The sequence below is a fragment of the Erinaceus europaeus genome, chromosome 19, assembly GCF_950295315.1.
Source record: "Erinaceus europaeus chromosome 19, mEriEur2.1, whole genome shotgun sequence".
In the NCBI taxonomy this organism is placed as follows: Eukaryota; Metazoa; Chordata; class Mammalia; order Eulipotyphla; family Erinaceidae; genus Erinaceus; species Erinaceus europaeus.
This window is the reverse complement of record NC_080180.1, coordinates 67,058,973-67,078,670: the sequence shown is the minus strand read 5'-3', so window position 1 is coordinate 67,078,670 and position 19,698 is coordinate 67,058,973. Positions and strand designations below refer to the sequence as shown.

Here is a 19,698-nt window from a genome sequence, read left to right as displayed (position 1 = left end):
TGGGTCTTCTCCTCTGACAAGCGGCCACCACGGCGGGGTTTCTCCTCACAGCTGTAGGAAGGGCTGCGTGGGGTGGCCCGTGTGTCCCTCTCCCTCTCCCCCCGGAGCACACACGCCCCTGCGCATTGTCGCCTCTCATTGGGGCCTGGCCTCCTGTCTCCAGGTCACTTCTCTGAGGCGCTGGCGGCCTGGGGGAGCCCCCTAGGAGAGGCACCCTGACCTCTGCGGCGGTCTCGGTCTTGAGCTGCTTGACACGGTCACTGACCAAGCTGTGGACGTGGGCTGGGTGTCATTTGACGGGCTAGGGCCTGACCCCTGAGGTGTCTGCTGCCACAGATAGTGACGAACGTGAGGAACACGCTGCATGGCTTCAAGAAGCTTCACGGGCGCTCGTTCGACGACCCCATCGTGCAGACGGAGCGGATCCGCCTGCCGTACGAGCTGCAGAAGATGCCCAATGGGAGCGCCGGCGTGAAGGTGTGCCCCTGCCCCGCCCAGCAGGCCCTGCCCTCAGCCCCTCTGCCTTGGCGGTCAGCTCTGGTGAGGGCTTTGGGAGGAAGCTGACTGCGTCTAAGCCGCTGAGAGGAAGCCCTCTCTAAGGCTGTCAGGCGTGCTGACTGCTTAGTGCAGATCTGCACAGTCTCCTGACATGCTGTAAGCACTAAAGCAAGCTTCCTTCCACACGAGAGGTGGGTTTGGGATGTCTGTTATTAAATCCCAAGTCAGTAATTCGGTGGGTGGCCAGGATGTGTTTTGTCGACTTGATTTTCAAAAACTAAGAAAATGCATGAGGAGTTGCTAGGTGAGCCCCTGCCCCTTCAAGCTTCCAGAGCATGGAGTCAGAGATGGGGTCCCTCTGCTGGGCTTCTAGGGGTGGAGCCAGAGAGTGGGGTGGGGGCGCCAGCCTCTGCTCCCCATCACTTTGGCCTACGTGACCAGACTGAGTCCGCGAAGGCACGGGCCCCTCGGTTGGGGACTGCTGTGACACGCCGTGTGCCCTAGTGCCACCTGGTCTTACAGCTGTGAGGTGGAAGAGTTTAGTCCCAGAGTTTAATGGCTTATATATGTCTGTGATGTCTAACTCACAGCTGTCTCCAGAGACTCTGGGGTATCTTCTTGTTTTTCAAAAACCCGAGTGCCTGTTTAAATAGGGGCCTCCCCCGTGCTCCCTCTCCTCCCTTCACAGAGAACCCAGGTGAGAGAGAGGGTAGGCAGGGTCTCTGATCTCTGTCCCCACCTGACCTTGCTGGGGAGGCGGCTCTCTGGGCGGCTGCGCGGGCAGGCGGTGCGGGGCTCAGGCGGCTCTCGCTGGGGCAGGTGCGGTACCTGGAGGAGGATCGGCCGTTTGCCATCGAGCAGGTGACGGGCATGCTGCTGGCGAAGCTCAAGGAGATCTCGGAGAGCGCGCTGCAGAAGCCGGTGGCCGACTGTGTCATCTCGGTGAGCGGGCGCGGCCCCGCGCTGCAGCCAGCGGGCCCAGGCAGCCATCACAGCTCTGCCCCGCGGTCACGGCTCTCTGGGCTCCCCTGGGCCGTGTCCCTGGGCCCTCTGGCCGCCTCAGCACCCCCCCCCCAATCTGTGCCCAGATCCCCAGCTTCTTCACGGACGCGGAGAGGCGCTCGGTACTGGCAGCGGCCCAGGTGGCGGGGCTGCACTGCCTGCGGCTCATGAACGAGACCACGGCAGGTGAGGGGTGACGCCGTGCTGTGAGGGCAGCCCCAGTGTCCCTGCTGTCCCCATACAGTGGGCATACAGCCCCAGTGTCCCCATGCTGCCCCCCGCTGTCCCCATACAGTCCCCATGCAGCCCCCCGCTGTCCCCATACTGTCCCTGCTGTCCCCATGCTGCCCCCCCGTCCCCTGCTGTCCCCATACAGTCCCCATACTGCCCCCCGCTGTCCCCATACTGTTCCCGATGTCCCCCACTGTCCCCGCTGTCCCCCGCTGTCCCCATACTGCCCCCCGCTGTCCCCCGCTGTCCCCATACTGTCCCCCGCTGTCCCCATACTGTCCCCCGCTGTCCCCATACTGTCTCCCGCTGTCCCCATACTGCCCCCGCTGTCCCCATACTGTCCCCCGCTGTCCCTCGCTGTCCCCATACTGTCCCCCGCTGTCCCCATACTGTCCCCGCTTTCCCCATACTGTCCCCGCTGTCCCCATACTGCCCCCGCTGTCCCCATACTGTCCCCCGCTGTCCCCATACTGTCCCCTGCTGTCTCCCATACTTTCCCCGCTGTCCCCATACTGTCCCCGCTGTCCCCATACTGTCCCCCGCTGTCCCCATACTGTCCCCGCTGTCCCCATACTGTCCCCGCTGTCTCCATACTGTACCCGCTGTCCCCATATTGTCCCCCCGCTGTCCCCATACTGCCCCCTGCTGTCTCCCATACTGTCCCCCGCTGTCCCCATACTGTCCCCCGCTGTCCCCATACTGTCCCCGCTGTCCCCATACTGTCTCCCGCTATCCCCATACTGCCCCCGCTGTCCCCATACTGTCCCCCGCTGTCCCCATACTGTCCCCCTGCTTTCTCCCATACTGTCCCCGCTGTCCCCATACTGTCCCTGCTGTCCCCATGCTGTCCCCGCTGTCTCCATACTGTACCCGCTGTCCCCATATTGTCCCCCTGCTGTCCCCATACTGCCCCCTGCTGTCTCCCATACTGTCCCCTGCTGTCCCCCGCTGTCCCCATACTGTCTCCCGCTGTCCCCATACTGCCCCCTGCTGTCTCCCATACTGTCCCCTGCTGTCCCCCGCTGTCCCCATACTGTCTCCCGCTGTCCCCATACTGCCCCCTGCTGTCTCCCATACTGTCCCCCGCTGTTCCCCGCTGTCCCCATACTGTCTCCCGCTGTCCCCATACTGTCCCCGCTGTCCCCATACTGTCTCCCGCTATCCCCATACTGCCCCCGCTGTCCCCATACTGTCCCCCGCTGTCCCCATACTGTCCCCCTGCTTTCTCCCATACTGTCCCCGCTGTCCCCATACTGTCCCTGCTGTCCCCATGCTGTCCCCGCTGTCTCCATACTGTACCCGCTGTCCCCATATTGTCCCCCTGCTGTCCCCATACTGCCCCCTGCTGTCTCCCATACTGTCCCCCGCTGTCCCCATACTGTCTCCCGCTGTCCCCATACTGCCCCCGCTGTCCCCATACTGTCCCCTGCTGTCCCCATACTGTCCCCCTGCTTTCTCTCATACTTTCCCCGCTGTCCCCATACTGTCCCCGCTGTCTCCATACTGTACCCGCTGTCCCCATACTGTCCCCCCGCTGTCCCCATACTGCCCCCCGCTGTCCCCATACTGTCCCCTGCTGTCCCCATACTGTCCCTGCTGTCCCCATACTGTCCCTGCTGTCCCCATACTGTCCCCCTGCTGTCCCCCCACTGTGGCCCGCTGTCCCTGGCTTGACCGAGCCCTGTGTCGCCCGCCCGCAGTGGCGCTGGCCTACGGGATCTACAAGCAGGACCTGCCATCCCTGGAGGAGAAGCCCCGCAACGTGGTGTTTATCGACATGGGGCACTCTGCCTACCAGGTGTCGGCCTGCGCCTTCAACAAGGGGAAGCTGAAGGTGAGGGCCGGGTGGGCAGGCAGCAGCGGGCGGGGCGCGGGTCCCAGCGTGAGGAGCAGGGCAGCCTTGTCACGGCTCTCTCCGGGCAGCGGGCGGCGTCTTGGGCTGTGGCTGTGCCGAGAGGAGGCAGAGCTGAGCCTGCCCTGGGCCTTCGTGGCAGGAGCCCCGAACACGGGGAGAGGGTGGGAGTGAGCCCTACAGGCCTGCTGCTCCCACCTTTCAGCTGGAAGAGCGCTCCCCGGTGAGAGAGTCCAGCCGGTGGGCAGTGCCAGCCCCCTCGCGCGAGGCCCTGGGCCCGTCCGGCTCTGCAGGGCTGCACCCAGAGCCCCACGAGGGCGGGCGGAGCTGTGGTGTCGCTCTGCTCTCCTGTTCTTGTTCCTCATGTATGTTCACGGAAATGACTGAGATCATAGCCAAGAGGGGCTGGGCGGTGTGTCAAAGTCTGGGCTCAAGCCCCCAGCCCCACCTGCAGGGGCAGCTTGCTAAGAGGCGCAGCAGGGCTGCAGCTCCCTCTCTCCCTCTGCCTCCCCTCTCCCCCTCAGCTTCTCTCAGTCTCTCTCCGTAGGTAAACCTGGCCAGGTGCAGCGCTGTGGGCTTAGTCTGCAGTTGGCGCCTGCACTTGGCGTCTGCCTGGGCTGCCGGGGGACTGACACCCCCACTGGGCGGCCTGGGGCGGCGGGCGGCTCTGGCCCTTCAAGCTGTGTGCTTCCTTGCTCATCTCTGCCTCTCCTCCGCCTCCCGCCCAGGTGTTGGCCACGACCTTCGACCCCTACCTGGGCGGCAGGAACTTCGACGAGGTCCTGGTGGACCACTTCTGCGAGGAGTTCAAGACCAAGTACAAGATCCACGTGCGGGAGAACACGCGGGCACTGCTGCGTCTGTACCAGGCCTGCGAGAAGCTCAAGAAGGTGATGAGCGCCAACACGGCCGACCTGCCGCTGCACATCGAGTGCTTCATCAGCGACCTGGACGTGAGCAGCACCATGAACAGGTGCGGCGCCCACGGCCACGCCCCCACACGTGGCCACGCCCACTTCCCAGCCTCGTGGCCACGCCCAGAGCCGCGGCCACACCCAAACGCATGGCCACGCCCAGTCATGCCCACGCCCAAACTCAAGGCCACGCCCAGAGCCTTGGCCACATCCAACCTCAAGGCCACGCCCACGGCCGGCCTCGCCCAGAGCCACGCCCACGCCCAGAGCCACGCCCAGAGCCACGCCCGCCCAGCTGCTACACTGCCTTTGTTGTCGCCCGCAGGGCTCACTTTGAAGAGCTGTGCGCGCCCCTCCTGGCCAGGGTGGAGCCCCCACTGAAGGCGGTGATGGAGCAGGCCAGTAAGTGGGGCGGGGCGGGCAGCTGCGGGCAAGCACGTCAGCGTGGGCCACCGGCCTCGCCCCACCTCTGCCTCCCCCACACTGCTCTGCGCTGCTCCCTGAGGCTGGTCACGCGTGTCCGGGTGGCCAGGTGCCCAGAACCCCTGCCCCCGTGGCCGCGGCCGCTGAGCGCTGTGCTTTGCAGACCTGGAGCGCGAGGACGTCAACAGCATCGAGATCGTGGGGGGCGCCACGCGCATCCCGGCCGTCAGGGACCAAATCTGCAGGTTCTTCCTCAAGGACATCAGCACCACGCTCAACGCCGACGAGGCTGTGGCCAGGGGCTGTGCGCTGCAGGTGGGTGCTCCCCAGGCTCAGGTCCAGGCGCTCCCCAGGCTCAGGTCCAGGTGCTCCCCAGGCTCAGGCCCAGGTGCTCCCCAGGCCCAGGTCCAGGTGCTCCCCAGGCTCAGGCCCAGGTGCTCCCCAGGCCCAGGTCCAGGTGCTCCCCAGGCTCAGGCCCAGGTGCTCCCCAGGCTCAGGTCCAGGTGCTCCCCAGGCTCAGGCCCAGGTGCTCCCCAGGCTCAGGTCCAGGCGCTCCCCAGGCTCAGGTCCAGGTGCTCCCCAGGCTCAGGCCCAGGTGCTCCCCAGGCCCAGGTCCAGGTGCTCCCCAGGCTCAGGCCCAGGTGCTCCCCAGGCTCAGGCCCAGGTGCTCCCCAGGCTCAGGCCCAGGTGCTCCCCAGGCTCAGGCCCAGGTGCTCCCCAGGCTCAGGCCCAGGTGCTCCCCAGGCTCAGGCCGGGTGCTCCCCAGGCTCAGGCCCAGGTGCTCCCCAGGCTCAGGTCCAGGTGCTCCCCAGGCTCAGGTCCAGGTGCTCCCCAGGCTCAGGTCCAGGTGCTCCCCAGGCTCAGGTCCAGGTGCTCCCCAGGCTCAGGCCCAGGTGCTCCCCAGGCTCAGGGCCAGGTGCTCCCCAGGCTCAGGCCGGGTGCTCCCCAGGCTCAGGCCCAGGTGCTCCCCAGGCCCAGGTCCAGGTGCTCCCCAGGCTCAGGCCCAGGTGCTCCCCAGGCTCAGGTCCAGGTGCTCCCCAGGCTCAGGTCCAGGTGCTCCCCAGGCTCAGGTCCAGGTGCTCCCCAGGCTCAGGTCCAGGTGCTCCCCCAGGCTCAGGCCCAGGTGCTCCCCAGGCTCAGGCCCAGGTGCTCCCCAGGCTCAGGCCCAGGTGCTCCCCAGGCTCAGGTCCAGGTGCTCCCCAGGCTCAGGCCCAGGTGCTCCGCAGGCTCAGGCCAGGTGCTCCCCCAGGCTCAGGTCCAGGCGCTCCCCAGGCTCAGGTCCAGGTGCTCCCCAGGCTCAGGTCCAGGCGCTCCCCAGGCTCAGGTCCAGGCGCTCCCCAGGCTCAGGTCCAGGTGCTCCCCAGGCTCAGGTCCAGGTGCTCCCCAGGCTCAGGTCCAGGCGCTCCCCAGGCTCAGGTCCAGGCGCTCCCCAGGCTCAGGCCCAGGTGCTCCCCAGGCTCAGGTCCAGGCGCTCCCCAGGCTCAGGTCCAGGTGCTCCCCAGGCTCAGGCCAGGTGCTCCCCAGGCTCAGGTCCAGGTGCTCCCCCAGGCTCAGGTCCAGGCGCTCCCCAGGCTCAGGTCCAGGCGCTCCCCAGGCTCAGGTCCAGGCGCTCCCCAGGCTCAGGTCCAGGTGCTCCCCCAGGCTCAGGCCAGGTGCTCCCCAGGCTCAGGCCCATGTGCTCCCCAGGCTCAGGTCCAGGTGCTCCCCAGGCTCAGGTCCAGGTGCTCCGCAGGCTCAGGTCCAGGTGCTCCCCCGGCTCAGGCCAGGTGCTCCCCAGGCTCAGGCCCAGGTGCTCCCCAGGCTCAGGCCCAGGTGCTCCCCAGGCTCAGGTCCAGGCGCTCCCCAGGCTCAGGTCCAGGTGCTCCCCAGGCTCAGGCCCAGGTGCTCCCCAGGCCCAGGTCCAGGTGCTCCCCAGGCTCAGGCCCAGGTGCTCCCCAGGCTCAGGTCCAGGTGCTCCCCAGGCTCAGGTCCAGGTGCTCCCCAGGCCCAGGTCCAGGTGCTCCCCAGGCTCAGGTCCAGGTGCTCCCCAGGCTCAGGCCGGGTGCTCCCCAGGCTCAGGTCCAGGTGCTCCCCAGGCTCAGGTCCAGGTGCTCCCCAGGCCCAGGTCCAGGTGCTCCCCAGGCTCAGGTCCAGGTGCTCCCCAGGCTCAGGTCCAGGTGCTCCCCAGGCTCAGGTCCAGGTGCTCCCCAGGCTCAGGTCCAGGTGCTCCCCAGGCTCAGGTCCAGGTGCTCCCCAGGCTCAGGTCCAGGTGCTCCCCAGGCTCAGGTCCAGGTGCTCCCCCAGGCTCAGGCCCAGGTGCTCCCCAGGCTCAGGCCCAGGTGCTCCCCAGGCTCAGGTCCTGGTGCTCCCCAGGCCCAGGTCCAGGTGCTCCCCAGGCTCAGGTCCAGGTGCTCCCCAGGCTCAGGCCCAGGTGCTCCCCAGGCTCAGGCTCATGTGCTCCCCAGGCTCAGGCCCAGGCGCTCCCCAGGCTCAGGTCCTGGTGCTCCCCAGGCTCAGGCCAGGTGCTCCCCAGGCTCAGGTCTAGGTGCTCCCCAGGCTCAGGTCCAGGTGCTCCCCAGGCTCAGGCCAAGGTGCTCCCCAGGCTCAGGTCCAGGTGCTCCCCAGGCTCAGGTCCAGGTGCTCCCCAGGCTCAGGCCCATGTGCTCCCCAGGCTCAGGTCCAGGCGCTCCCCAGGCTCAGGCCAGGTGCTCCCCAGGCTCAGGCCCATGTGCTCCCCAGGCTCAGGCCCAGGCGCTCCCCAGGCTCAGGTCCTGGTGCTCCCCAGGCTCAGGCCCATGTGCTGCCCAGGCTCAGGTCCAGGTGCTCCCCAGGCTCAGGCCCAGGTGCTCCCCAGGCTCAGGTCCAGGTGCTCCCCAGGCTCAGGCCCATGTGCTCCCCAGGCTCAGGTCCAGGTGCTCCCCAGGCTCAGGCCAGGTGCTCCCCAGGCTCAGGCCCATGTGCTCCCCAGGCTCAGGTCCAGGTGCTCCCCAGGCTCAGGCCAGGTGCTCCCCAGGCTCAGGTCCAGGTGCTCCCCAGGCTCAGGCCCAGGTGCTCCCCAGGCTCAGGCCAGGTGCTCCCCAGGCTCAGGTCCAGGTGCTCCCCAGGCTCAGGTCCAGGTGCTCCCCAGGCTCAGGTTCAGGTGCTCCCCAGGCTCAGGTCCAGGCGCTCCCCAGGCTCAGGTCCAGGTGCTCCCCAGGCTCAGGCCAGGTGCTCCCCAGGCTCAGGCCCATGTGCTCCCCAGGCTCAGGTCCTGGTGCTCCCCAGGCTCAGGTCCAGGTGCTCCGCAGGCTCAGGTCCAGGTGCTCCCCAGGCTCAGGCCAGGTGCTCCCCAGGCTCAGGCCCAGGTGCTCCCCAGGCTCAGGCCGGGTGCTCCCCAGGCTCAGGCCCAGGTGCTCCCCAGGCTCAGGCCCAGGTGCTCCCCAGGCTCAGGCCGGGTGCTCCCCAGGCTCAGGCCCAGGTGCTCCCCAGGCTCAGGCCCAGGTGCTCCCCAGGCTCAGGCTCAGGTGCTCCCCAGGCTCAGGCCCAGGTGCTCCCCAGGCTCAGGCCAGGTGCTCCCCCAGGCTCAGGTCCAGGTGCTCCCCAGGCTCAGGCCAGGTGCTCCACCAGGCTCAGGTCCAGGTGCTCCCCAGGCTCAGGCCAGGTGCTCCCCAGGCTCAGGCCCATGTGCTCCCCAGGCTCAGGTACAGGTGCTCCCCAGGCTCAGGTCCAGGTGCTCCCCAGGCTCAGGCCAGGTGCTCCCCAGGCTCAGGCCCATGTGCTCCCCAGGCTCAGGTCCTGGTGCTCCCCAGGCTCGGTCCAGGTGCTCCCCAGGCTCAGGTCCAGGTGCTCCCCAGGCTCAGGCCGGGTGCTCCCCAGGCTCAGGTCCAGGTGCTCCCCAGGCTCAGGTCCAGGTGCTCCCCAGGCTCAGGTCCAGGTGCTCCCCAGGCTCAGGTCCAGGCGCTCCCCAGGCTCAGGTCCAGGCGCTCCCCAGGCTCAGGTCCAGGTGCTCCCCAGGCTCAGGTCCAGGTGCTCCCCAGGCTCAGGCCAGGTGCTCCCCAGGCTCAGGCCGGGTGCTCCCCCAGGCTCAGGTCCAGGTGCTCCCCAGGCTCAGGCCAGGTGCTCCCCAGGCTCAGGCCCATGTGCTCCCCAGGCTCAGGTCCTGGTGCTCCCCAGGCTCAGGTCCAGGTGCTCCGCAGGCTCAGGTCCAGGTGCTCCCCAGGCTCAGGCCAGGTGCTCCCCAGGCTCAGGCCCAGGTGCTCCCCAGGCTCAGGCCGGGTGCTCCCCAGGCTCAGGCCCAGGTGCTCCCCAGGCTCAGGCCCAGGTGCTCCCCAGGCTCAGGCCGGGTGCTCCCCAGGCTCAGGCCCAGGTGCTCCCCAGGCTCAGGCCCAGGTGCTCCCCAGGCTCAGGCTCAGGTGCTCCCCAGGCTCAGGCCCAGGTGCTCCCCAGGCTCAGGCCAGGTGCTCCCCCAGGCTCAGGTCCAGGTGCTCCCCAGGCTCAGGCCAGGTGCTCCACCAGGCTCAGGTCCAGGTGCTCCCCAGGCTCAGGCCAGGTGCTCCCCAGGCTCAGGCCCATGTGCTCCCCAGGCTCAGGTACAGGTGCTCCCCAGGCTCAGGTCCAGGTGCTCCCCAGGCTCAGGCCAGGTGCTCCCCAGGCTCAGGCCCATGTGCTCCCCAGGCTCAGGTCCTGGTGCTCCCCAGGCTCGGTCCAGGTGCTCCCCAGGCTCAGGTCCAGGTGCTCCCCAGGCTCAGGCCGGGTGCTCCCCAGGCTCAGGTCCAGGTGCTCCCCAGGCTCAGGTCCAGGTGCTCCCCAGGCTCAGGTCCAGGTGCTCCCCAGGCTCAGGTCCAGGTGCTCCCCAGGCTCAGGTCCAGGTGCTCCCCAGGCTCAGGCCAGGTGCTCCCCAGGCTCAGGCCGGGTGCTCCCCCAGGCTCAGGTCCAGGTGCTCCCCAGGCTCAGGCCAGGTGCTCCACCAGGCTCAGGTCCAGGTGCTCCCCAGGCTCAGGTCCAGGTGCTCCCCAGGCTCAGGCCAGGTGCTCCCCAGGCTCAGGCCAGGTGCTCCCCAGGCTCAGGCCCATGTGCTCCCCAGGCTCAGGTCCTGGTGCTCCCCAGGCTCAGGTCCAGGTGCTCCGCAGGCTCAGGTCCAGGTGCTCCCCAGGCTCAGGCCAGGTGCTCCCCAGGCTCAGGCCCAGGTGCTCCCCAGGCTCAGGCCGGGTGCTCCCCAGGCTCAGGCCCAGGTGCTCCCCAGGCTCAGGCCCAGGTGCTCCCCCGGCTCAGGCCGGGTGCTCCCCAGGCTCAGGCCCAGGTGCTCCCCAGGCTCAGGCCCAGGTGCTCCCCAGGCTCAGGCTCAGGTGCTCCCCAGGCTCAGGCCCAGGTGCTCCCCAGGCTCAGGCCAGGTGCTCCCCCAGGCTCAGGTCCAGGTGCTCCCCAGGCTCAGGCCAGGTGCTCCACCAGGCTCAGGTCCAGGTGCTCCCCAGGCTCAGGCCAGGTGCTCCCCAGGCTCAGGCCCATGTGCTCCCCAGGCTCAGGTACAGGTGCTCCCCAGGCTCAGGTCCAGGTGCTCCCCAGGCTCAGGCGAGGTGCTCCCCAGGCTCAGGCCCATGTGCTCCCCAGGCTCAGGTCCTGGTGCTCCCCAGGCTCAGGCCCAGGTGCTCCCCAGGCTCAGGTCCAGGTGCTCCCCAGGCTCAGGTCCAGGTGCTCCCCAGGCTCAGGTCCAGGTGCTCCCCAGGCTCAGGCCGGGTGCTCCCCAGGCTCAGGTCCAGGTGCTCCCCAGGCTCAGGTCCAGGTGCTCCCCAGGCTCAGGTCCAGGTGCTCCCCAGGCTCAGGTCCAGGTGCTCCCCAGGCTCAGGTCCAGGCGCTCCCCAGGCTCAGGTCCAGGTGCTCCCCAGGCTCAGGTCCAGGTGCTCCCCAGGCTCAGGCCAGGTGCTCCCCAGGCTCAGGCCGGGTGCTCCCCCAGGCTCAGGTCCAGGTGCTCCCCAGGCTCAGGCCAGGTGCTCCACCAGGCTCAGGTCCAGGTGCTCCCCAGGCTCAGGCCAGGTGCTCCCCAGGCTCAGGCCCATGTGCTCCCCAGGCTCAGGTGCAGGTGCTCCCCAGGCTCAGCCTGGGTGCTCCCACTGCCCACTGTGCTCTGCTCTGCTCCCCTCTGCTTCTGCCAGCTCTCCCACCTCACCCACCCCTACCCACCCCCAGTGTGCCATCCTGTCTCCGGCCTTCAAAGTGCGGGAGTTCTCCATCACGGACCTGGTGCCCTTCTCCATCACTCTGCGCTGGAAGAGCTCCAGTGAGGATGGCGCCGGGTGAGTGGCAGACGGGCCGCGGGCTGGCTGAGGTGAGAGCCAGGCTCCCTCTAGAGACGGTGAGAGGAGGGTGGTGAGCCCCCGGGGTGACTCCAGAAAGAGGGGCTCAGCGCCGCCCGCCCGGCTCACGGCCGCCCCCCCTCTAGGGAGTGTGAGGTCTTCTGCAAGAACCACCCCGCCCCCTTCTCCAAGGTCATCACCTTCCACAAGAAGGAGCCCTTCGAGCTGGAGGCCTTCTACACGCACCTGCACGAGGTGCCCTACCCGGACCCCAGAATCGGTGAGCGCACCCGGTGTCCACGTGGCCATACCGGCTGGCTGCTCTCCGCCCTCTGCTCGCGGGAGGGCTTCCCTGAGAGGGAGCGTTCTTCCTTAGGAAGGAAAGCGGGGTCTCTACCATTTTGTCTAAACACGCACTTTGCTTTTTTAATTTCTCTACTGGGGGAGTAATGGTTTACGGTGGACAGTAAATACGTAAATGCGATAGTTTGTACGTGCCTAACGTTTACCAGCTTTCCACAGAACAGTACGACCCCCGCTAGGTCCTCCTCTGCCGTCCTGTCACAGAACCTGAGCCCTGAGCCCCCAAACATGCACTCTTCAGAGCTCAGAGTTTGTTCTGCACTGACAGCACATTTGACAGTTTAGACCTTTTCTTACCAGAGCGCTGCTCAGCTCTGGCTTATGGCCGTGCGGGGGATTGAACCTGGGACTTGAGAGCCTCAGGCACGAAAATTTCTTTGCATAACCATGATGCTGTAGCCCCACCCCAGTTTAGACTCCTTTGTGGGCACCAGGCAGTGGCGCACTGCACGGGTTAAGTGCACATTTCACCACGCACCACGAGCGGCGAAGCAGGTCTGCAGGTGTCTGTCTTTCTCCCTGTCTATCTCCCCCTACCTCTCTCTCAACCAAGTTCTCTCTGTCCTAGCCAATAAAATAGAAGGAGAGAAGGAAGGAAGGAAGGAAGGAAGGGAGGGAGGGAGGGAGAGAGAGAGAAGGAAAGAGGAAAAGGAAAAAATGGCTCCTGGGAGCGGTAGATTCCTAGTGCCAGCATCAGGCCCTAGCGGTAACCCTGGTAGCAACACACAAAATAAAACGTTCACTTTGCCGCTGTGTATAAGATGCTCTGGAATTGACCTGAAGTGTTTTGTGGAGATTATTTTTATGTAGAAACTCTTTTTTGTGAAAAAAATATTATTTATTTATGAGAAAGATAGGAGGAGAAAGAAAGAAAGAAGCAGACACCACTCTGGTACAAGTGCTGCCGGGGATTGAACTCAAGACCTCATGCTTGAGAGAGTCCAATGTTTCATCCATTGCGCCACCTCCCAGATCACTATGTAAAAACTCTTTAAAAATTTTTAAAATTTATTTTCCCTTTTGTTGCCCTTGTTCTTTTTCATTGTTGTTGTTGTTATAATTATTATTGATGTCGTCGTTGTTGGATAGGACAGAGAGAAATGGAGGGAGGAGGGGAAGACAGAGAGGAGGAGAGAAAGATAGACACCTGCAGACCTGCTTCACCACCTGTGAAGTGACTCCCCTGCAGGTGGGGAGCCGGGGGCTCAAACTGGGATCCTTACGCCGGTCCTTGCGCTCTGCGCCGCCTGCGCTTAACCCGCTGCACTACCTACCGCCTGACTCTTAATGAGTCATTTGAAATCAGACTGCTGGGGGCTGGGGAGACAGCATAATGGTTCTGCAAAAGGCTTTGGTGCCCCAGGCTCTATGGTCCCAGGTTCAGTCCTCAGCACCACCAAAAGCAGTGCTCTGGTATCTCTCTGTTTCTATATCTCTTTCATTAAATATATAAAATACAAAAAAAGTCAAGTTCTAAATGTGAGCAGGGGGGATACATAGCGGTTCTACAAAAGACCCTCCTGTCTGAGGCTCTGAGGTTTCAGGTTCAAACCCCAGCACCACCATCAGCCAGGGCCGAGCAAGGTTCCGGTCTCTGTATCTCGCCCTCTGTGTCTCCCTCATTAAGATGAATAAAATATTAGAGCGGAAACGAGACAGACTGCTGCTGGGTGGGTGGCCATGCCTCGGCTTTGAGCTTGGCTGGGCGCGTGGCCAGGTGCGCGTCTCCGGGTAGCTGCTTGAGGCTGCAGGCACGATGTCTTGTGTTAGCCAAGTGACCGTGATGGCACAGACTGAGTCTGACTTGATGGCACTTAGAGGAGAGAGAGTCTTTTTTCTTTTCACTGTAGAGTGTGCTCTTCCTGGTAGACTAGGGCGGGGGGCATCGTGAGACGCGGCAGAAATAAATTATGGAGGCTGGTGTCAGCCTGTGGGCCTTTGTAAGGAAGCACCTCAGGGCTTCTCCAGTTGTCCAGATCTCGGTGCAGGCAGGCGACACGGGCTGTGAGGGTGGCTGCCCGACCTCTGCTGGCCAAAGCCGGCTGCCGCCCGGCTCCCGTCAGCCTGGGTGCAGTGGGGCCACTCTTCAGAGCCCTCTCTAAGGGGACACGTTGTCTTCGTGATGCAGGTCCACCCGTATTTCACTGCTGGGCTCCCTGCCCACTGTCCTCTGTGCTGTGGGTGTCACTGTCTGAGGCGTCTTGTGTATGTGTCTGTTTTTGAGAAAACAGTAGATTTTGCAATGCGTGTGTATTCGTGAAAGAGAGAAGGAGAGGGACCAAACTGTGACTCTGACACACGTGGTGCTGGGGATTGAACCTGGAACCTCACACTTGAACGTCCAGTGTTTTATCCACCTCCTGGGCCTGGGCATTAGCAGACCTCTTAATGTCAAATTTTAGGGCAGTTTGTCCTCTAGCTGTTAGTGACTGGATGATTCAGCAATTCTGCTGTTGGGGACAGAAACATCTGAGCCACTTTACTGGCAGACCCCTTTGATAATTAGGATTTTCAAAGTTTAGAACAAAAAGGTAGTGGGGTCAGGCAGTGGCACAGTGGGTTGAGCACACACATTGCCGTGCGCAAGGACCAGCCCACCCCCACCTGCAGGGGAGCTTCACAAGCGGGGAGGCAGGGCTGCAGATGTCTCCCCGACCTGTCTCCTTTTCTCTCTTTCTATTAAAATAAAGGGGAAAAGAGGGGGGTCACCAGGCAATGAAATGTAGCAATAAAAAAGTTACATCTATTTTATTTTCAAGCCCAGAAGCTGACTTTTCTAATTTTGAATTTATTCTGTTTTGTCTCCAAGCTTAAGTGGGCTTCAGCGCCTGCTTGAAAACTCCACTGCTCTGCTCCTAGCAGCCATTTTTCTCCTCATAGAGACAGAATAGTCCAGGGTGCAGGGAGAGGGGGTGAGGGACTTGAACCCGGGTCCTTGTGCATGGTAATCTGTGCACTCGACCAGGTGCGCCACCACTCAGCCCGAGAGTTTGATGTTAGAAGAGGGGCTGTGAAGTCGTTGGTTCTGATGCGGTGTCCTGAGGGAAGCCATGACCCGTCACTGGGACAGGGGGCTGGAGCTCGCTGGGCCTTAGGCCAAGCCTTCAGATGTGGCAGCGGGCAGGGCGGGGGGCGCCTGGCTGCCCTGCCCGCTGCCCGGCGAAGGCCGCGCGGCTGAGGGAGCCGGTCTGAGGCCACACACTGACGAGAGCTCTTTCTTCCCGAAGGGAGCTTCACTATTCAGAATGTCTTTCCACAGTCTGATGGCGACAGCTCCAAAGTGAAGGTCAAAGTCCGTGTGAACGTCCACGGCATCTTCAGCGTGGCAAGTGCATCAGTGCTAGAGAAGCAGAGCCCGGAGGGCGGCCACGGCGAGGTGCCCATGGAGACGGAGCTGACCTGCGGGCCCGAGGGCAGAGAGGAGGTGGGCAGCTGGGCGGTGCCCCCCTCCCACTGCCTGGCGGCTCAGAGGGCGGGCACGGGGCTGCACGGAGTCTTCCTGACACCTGCACCCTCCACTCACCATCTGAATTGCTGGCCCGCGTGTGGGCCAGCGGGTGGCGCCGCTGGACAGCGTGCTGCTGTGCCAAACGTGCAGCCAGGGTTCGAGCCCGGCCCCCACCGCGTGGAAGGAAGCTGTGGTGCTGTGGTCTCTCTCGATCACTCTCTGCCTCTAAAAAAATGAACACCGAAAGTGAAGACAAAGCAGGGTGGGGTTCACTCTGAGACGAGCAGTCAGCTCTGCGGGGGCTCGCGCGGCCTTCACGCCCGCAAGGCCTGCACTCCACCCGCCGAACACAGGCCTGGACGAGCGAGACTACTTTGTCTGTGAGCTCTGGCTGCCGAGGCTGCTCCCTGCAGCAAGGAGGGAGCCGGGGGGTGAAGATGGCCCCTGCCCTCCTCCCCTCCTCCTCCTCCTCCTCCTCTTCCTTCTCCTGCTTCTTTGTTGCCATGAGGGCTGTCGCTGGGGCTCGTGCCAGCAGAAAGACCGACGGCGTGTGGAGGGAGACAGCATCACGGTCGTGCAGAGGCTCTCCTGCCTGAGGCACTGAAGCCCCAGGTTCAGTCCCCTGCACCACCATAAGCCAGAGCTGAGCAGGGCTCTGGTTTGGAGAAAAAAAAAGAAAGAAAAAACCCAGCAACTCCCAGTGGCCATTCCTCCCCCTTTTTTTCTTGATAAGACAGAGGGAAAGAGAGCGGGGAGTGGACAGAGAGGGGGAGAGAGAGGCCTGCAGCCCTGCCCCTCCACTGTGGGGCTGCTGTCTGCAGGGCTGGTTGTGGAGCTCCCAGTAGCTCATCCTCGGGACGCGCTCAGGCCTTTGGATGTGTCTTTTTGCGCGACTGAAGTGGGTTTTCCGGTGTGCAGGGTGACTCTTGGGCAGAGCACAGGCCCTGGGTTTGAGTCAGGACCCACGTGGACGACCGGGCGGTGGAGCAGCCCCTGTCCTCGCACCACATGTGAACTCAGCACTTGGCTGGGTGGTCACTCAGAAGTGCCCTGTCAACACACGGCCCAGGCCATCCCCAACACTGAACCTAACTTCTGTTGGCTCCCAGACGGTCAGTTCTGCTGTGAAGGCGGGCTCTGTCCCCTCTGCTGTCAACACCTGCTGGGAAGCCTCTCCTGCCTTCAGTCCTGACTCCTGAAGCCCAGGGTCTGCATTGCTTTGCTGTGTGTGTCCTCCCTGTGTGGAGGAAGAGGGGTGTTCCCAGCCGTCTGGGGAGAGGCCGTTAGCTCCTGGGTAACCAGCAGGAGGCCAGCAGGCACCCTACCCGCTCCGGGTCAGCTGTGGCCCACCGGGGCGGCCTGCCAGTGAGCACAGTGCCCCTGGCCTCCTGGGCACGTGGGGTGAGCCGACGCCGCGGTCATCCCGAGGGCTCTGAGCAGTGCCAGTGGCTGCCTGCGGGTCTCTGCCGGAGACCCGGCAGCCTCTGCCCCTGAGGTGCTCTGACGGGACAGCTGTGGGGAGCCCCGCCACGTGTCCCCTTCCCTGCAGCGGAGCAGGGACGCCTGGCGGTTCTCCCCGAGCCCGCCCCCCTCCCCTCCCCACGCAGGACAGGGTGGCTCAGGGCCGCTGGCCACTTGTGTGTGGGCACCTCGCCCGAGGGCCAGCCAGCTCCCTGGCTCGGAGCAGGAAAAGAAAGGAGGAGAAGGCAGGGAGCTGCGGCTCGCAGCACCTGGTGCTCTCTCTCTCTCCAGGAGAAGATGCAGGTCGACCAAGAGGAAGGTCACCGGCGGCGTAGTGAGCAGAGCCCCGAGGAGGAGCTGGAGCCCACGGGGGCACAGGCTAAGGTCTGCCCGGCGCTGGGCGGGCTCTGGGCGGGCTCTGGGCGGCAGGGGGCAGAGCCCCGAGGAGGGGGGCGGCAGGCTGAGGTGGCTACAGCTCTCCAGCTGCCGCTGCTGCTGATTTTATTTATTTACTGATTTTAGCAGACCGGCCTCTTGCCCTCACTGCTATAGGGGCAGAGAGCACGGGTCAGGAGTCACGACAGGGTGTTGTGGGCCGGGAAGACAGCACTGGGGGTCTGCAAACAGACTCTCCTGCCTGAGACCCTGAGGTCCTGGGTTCAGTCCCCAGCACCACCATCAGCCAGTGCTAAGCAGAGCTCTGGAGACATAAAAGGCAAACAGAGGAGTTTTTCTTTGATAGAAACAGCCAGAGAGGAGGGAGGGAGAGAGAGAGAGGGAGAGAGAGAGAGAGGGAGAGAGAGAGAGGGAGAGAGAGGGAGGGAGAGAGGAAGAGAGAGAGAGGGAGGGAGAGACAGAGAGAGGGAGGGAGAGAGAGGGAGAGAGAGAGAGAGGGAGGGAGAGACAGAGAGGGAGGGAGAGAGAGGGAGAGAGAGAGGGAGGGAGAGACAGAGGGAGGGAGAGAGAGGGAGAGAGAGGGAGGGAGAGAGAGAGGGAGGGAGAGACAGAGGGAGGGAGAGAGAGGGAGAGAGAGGGAGGGAGAGAGAGAGGGAGGGAGAGACAGAGAGAGAGAGGGAGAGAGAGGGAGAGAGAGAGAGAGGGAGGGAGAGACAGAGAGAGGGAGGGAGAGAGAGGGAGAGAGAGGGAGGGAGAGAGAGAGGGAGGGAGAGACAGAGAGAGAGAGGGAGAGAGAGGGAGGGAGAGAGAGGGAGAGAGAGGGAGGGAAAGAGGGAGGGAGAGACAGAGAGAGGGAGAGAGAGAGAGAGAAAGCAAGAGAGGGAGGGAGAGCGAGCGAGCGCTGCCTGCAGCCTTGCTGTCCCAGCACGCAGCCCCTGCAGGGTTTGACCACAGAAACACGGGCGCAGCGGCCCCGAGAGAGGACTCTGAAGGCTTCTGTATCCGTGGGGAGGACTGGCACGGCAGGCTGGCACCTCTGTGCCCCTCAGGCCGGTGTCACAGGGGAGCCCTCCTCCCCCCTCCCCCCTGCTCCTCTACTCCCTCTTCCTCCTCCTCCCCTGCTCCTCTCCCTCCTCCCTCTCATCCCCCTCCCTCTGCTCCTCTCCCCTTCTCCCCTCCTCCCCTGCTCATCTCCCTCCTCCCCCTCCTCCTCTTTTTACCAAACTGCTTGGCTCTGGCTTATGTGGTGACGGGGTGAGCCTGGTGCCTGTCTCAGGCAGGAAACATCCATGAGCTGCAGTGATCTCTCTCCCATGCCTCGCTCGCTCGCTCTCTCTCTAATGAACGCAACAATACAAGTTGATAAAAGATGGCATTTTTCATTAAACATTTCCTTGTTGAAAGTAATTTATCTCAGGAGTCAGGCGGTGGCGCAGTGGGTTAAACACACGTGGTACAAAGCGCAAGGACGAGCATAATATCCTGGTTCAAGCCCCCAAGCAGGTCTGCAGGTGTCTGTCTTTCTGTCCGTCTGTCTTCCCTTCCTCTGTTTCTCTCTGTCCTATCCAACAGTGATGACATCAGTAACAACAACAATAAAACAACAATAAAACAGCAGGGGCAACACAAGGAATAAATAAGCATAAAAAATAATAAATCTCAGAAACTAAGAACTGGAATAAGAATAAGTGAACGGAGGAGAACGCTCAGAGGCCGGGTGCTCAGACTCTGGGTGCTCCCGGCCGGCCTGCCGCTCAGAGGCCGGGTGCTCTGAGCCGTCAGGGCTGAGGAGAAGGGGCAGCCACGCCGACCCGACCGACCACGGGCCCAGGGTGCAGCCCCACACCCAGCAGGCTGTGCTGAGAGGCGGGGAGGACGCTGTCACGCGGTGGGGAAGCAGAACCCTGTTCTGGAGAAGCAGCTCGCCTCTCTCTCCTTTCCTGCTGCAGTCGGCTGCCTCAGACAAGCCAGAGCGCCCCAGCCCCACGGCCAAGAAGGGCCGAGCCAAGAGCATCGACCTGCCCGTCCTCAGCATCCTGTGCCGCCAGCTGGGCCAGGACCTGCTCAACAGCTACATTGAAAATGAGGTGCGGGGCGTCCCCCCAGCCACGCGGGACAGCCGCGGGCCCTCTGCACGGAGGCCTGTATCCCTGACGGCGACACCCACTGAGGGCTCCGTGTTTGACGTTAGCTTTAGCCTGGGGGCGCTGAGCAGCCTGTAGTAGCCTGACGTAGGCAGACGTAGGCAGACGTGGCTCGCTCCTGGGGGTGCTGTGGGGAGGGCCGCGGGACTCTTCCTGCGACTTCAGAGCTGCGGATGGGGCCTGGCACCCGCCCGGAGCTGAAGCGGGCTGGCGGCGTCTCACTGCACTTTGAGTGGCAGTTGAATAGCTGCTCACACCACTGGGTTGAATTGTGTCGGAACAGATAGTGACGGGAAATTCTGAGCCTTTTTAAAAATTTTCTTTATTGGGGAATTAATGTTTTAAAGTTGACAATAGTTTGTACATGCATAACATTTCTCATTTTTCCACACAACAGTACACCCCCCACTAGGTCCTCCTCTGCCATCCGGCTCCAGGACCTGAACCCTCCCCCCCACACACACACACCCCAGAGTCTTTGACTTTGGTGCAGTACACCAACTCCAGTCCAAGTTCTGCTTAGTGTTTTCTTTTTTATATATATTTATGTATTCCCTTTTGTTGCCCTTGTTGTTTTATTGTTGTAGTTATTATTGTTGTAGTTATTGATGTCGTTCTGTTGGATAGGACAGAGAGAAATGGAGAGAGGAGGGGAAGACAGAGAGGGGGAGAGACAGACAGACACCTGCAGATCTGCTTCACTGCTTGTAAAGCGACT

General features: G+C 63.6%; 2 protein-coding genes across 2 annotated transcripts in view; one reads left to right on the top strand and one right to left on the bottom strand.

Annotated features, from left to right (window-relative positions):
* Positions 1-19,698, bottom strand: part of SCLT1 (sodium channel and clathrin linker 1) — a 243,932-nt gene that overhangs the window by 15,156 nt on the left and 209,078 nt on the right. The gene's annotated exons all lie outside the window — the stretch shown is intronic.
* HSPA4L (heat shock protein family A (Hsp70) member 4 like) overlaps positions 212-19,698 on the top strand; it is a 29,441-nt gene continuing 9,954 nt past the window's right edge. The window contains exons 1-12 of the mRNA XM_060179105.1: positions 212-477; positions 1,318-1,440; positions 1,587-1,686; positions 3,432-3,565; positions 4,312-4,556; positions 4,823-4,899; positions 5,084-5,235; positions 11,062-11,168; positions 11,315-11,448; positions 14,759-14,955; positions 16,732-16,824; positions 18,786-18,923. Coding sequence (XP_060035088.1) covers positions 451-477; positions 1,318-1,440; positions 1,587-1,686; positions 3,432-3,565; positions 4,312-4,556; positions 4,823-4,899; positions 5,084-5,235; positions 11,062-11,168; positions 11,315-11,448; positions 14,759-14,955; positions 16,732-16,824; positions 18,786-18,923 — 1,527 coding nt within the window. The 5' untranslated portion in view covers positions 212-450. The remainder of the gene's footprint in view (positions 478-1,317; positions 1,441-1,586; positions 1,687-3,431; positions 3,566-4,311; positions 4,557-4,822; positions 4,900-5,083; positions 5,236-11,061; positions 11,169-11,314; positions 11,449-14,758; positions 14,956-16,731; positions 16,825-18,785; positions 18,924-19,698) is intronic.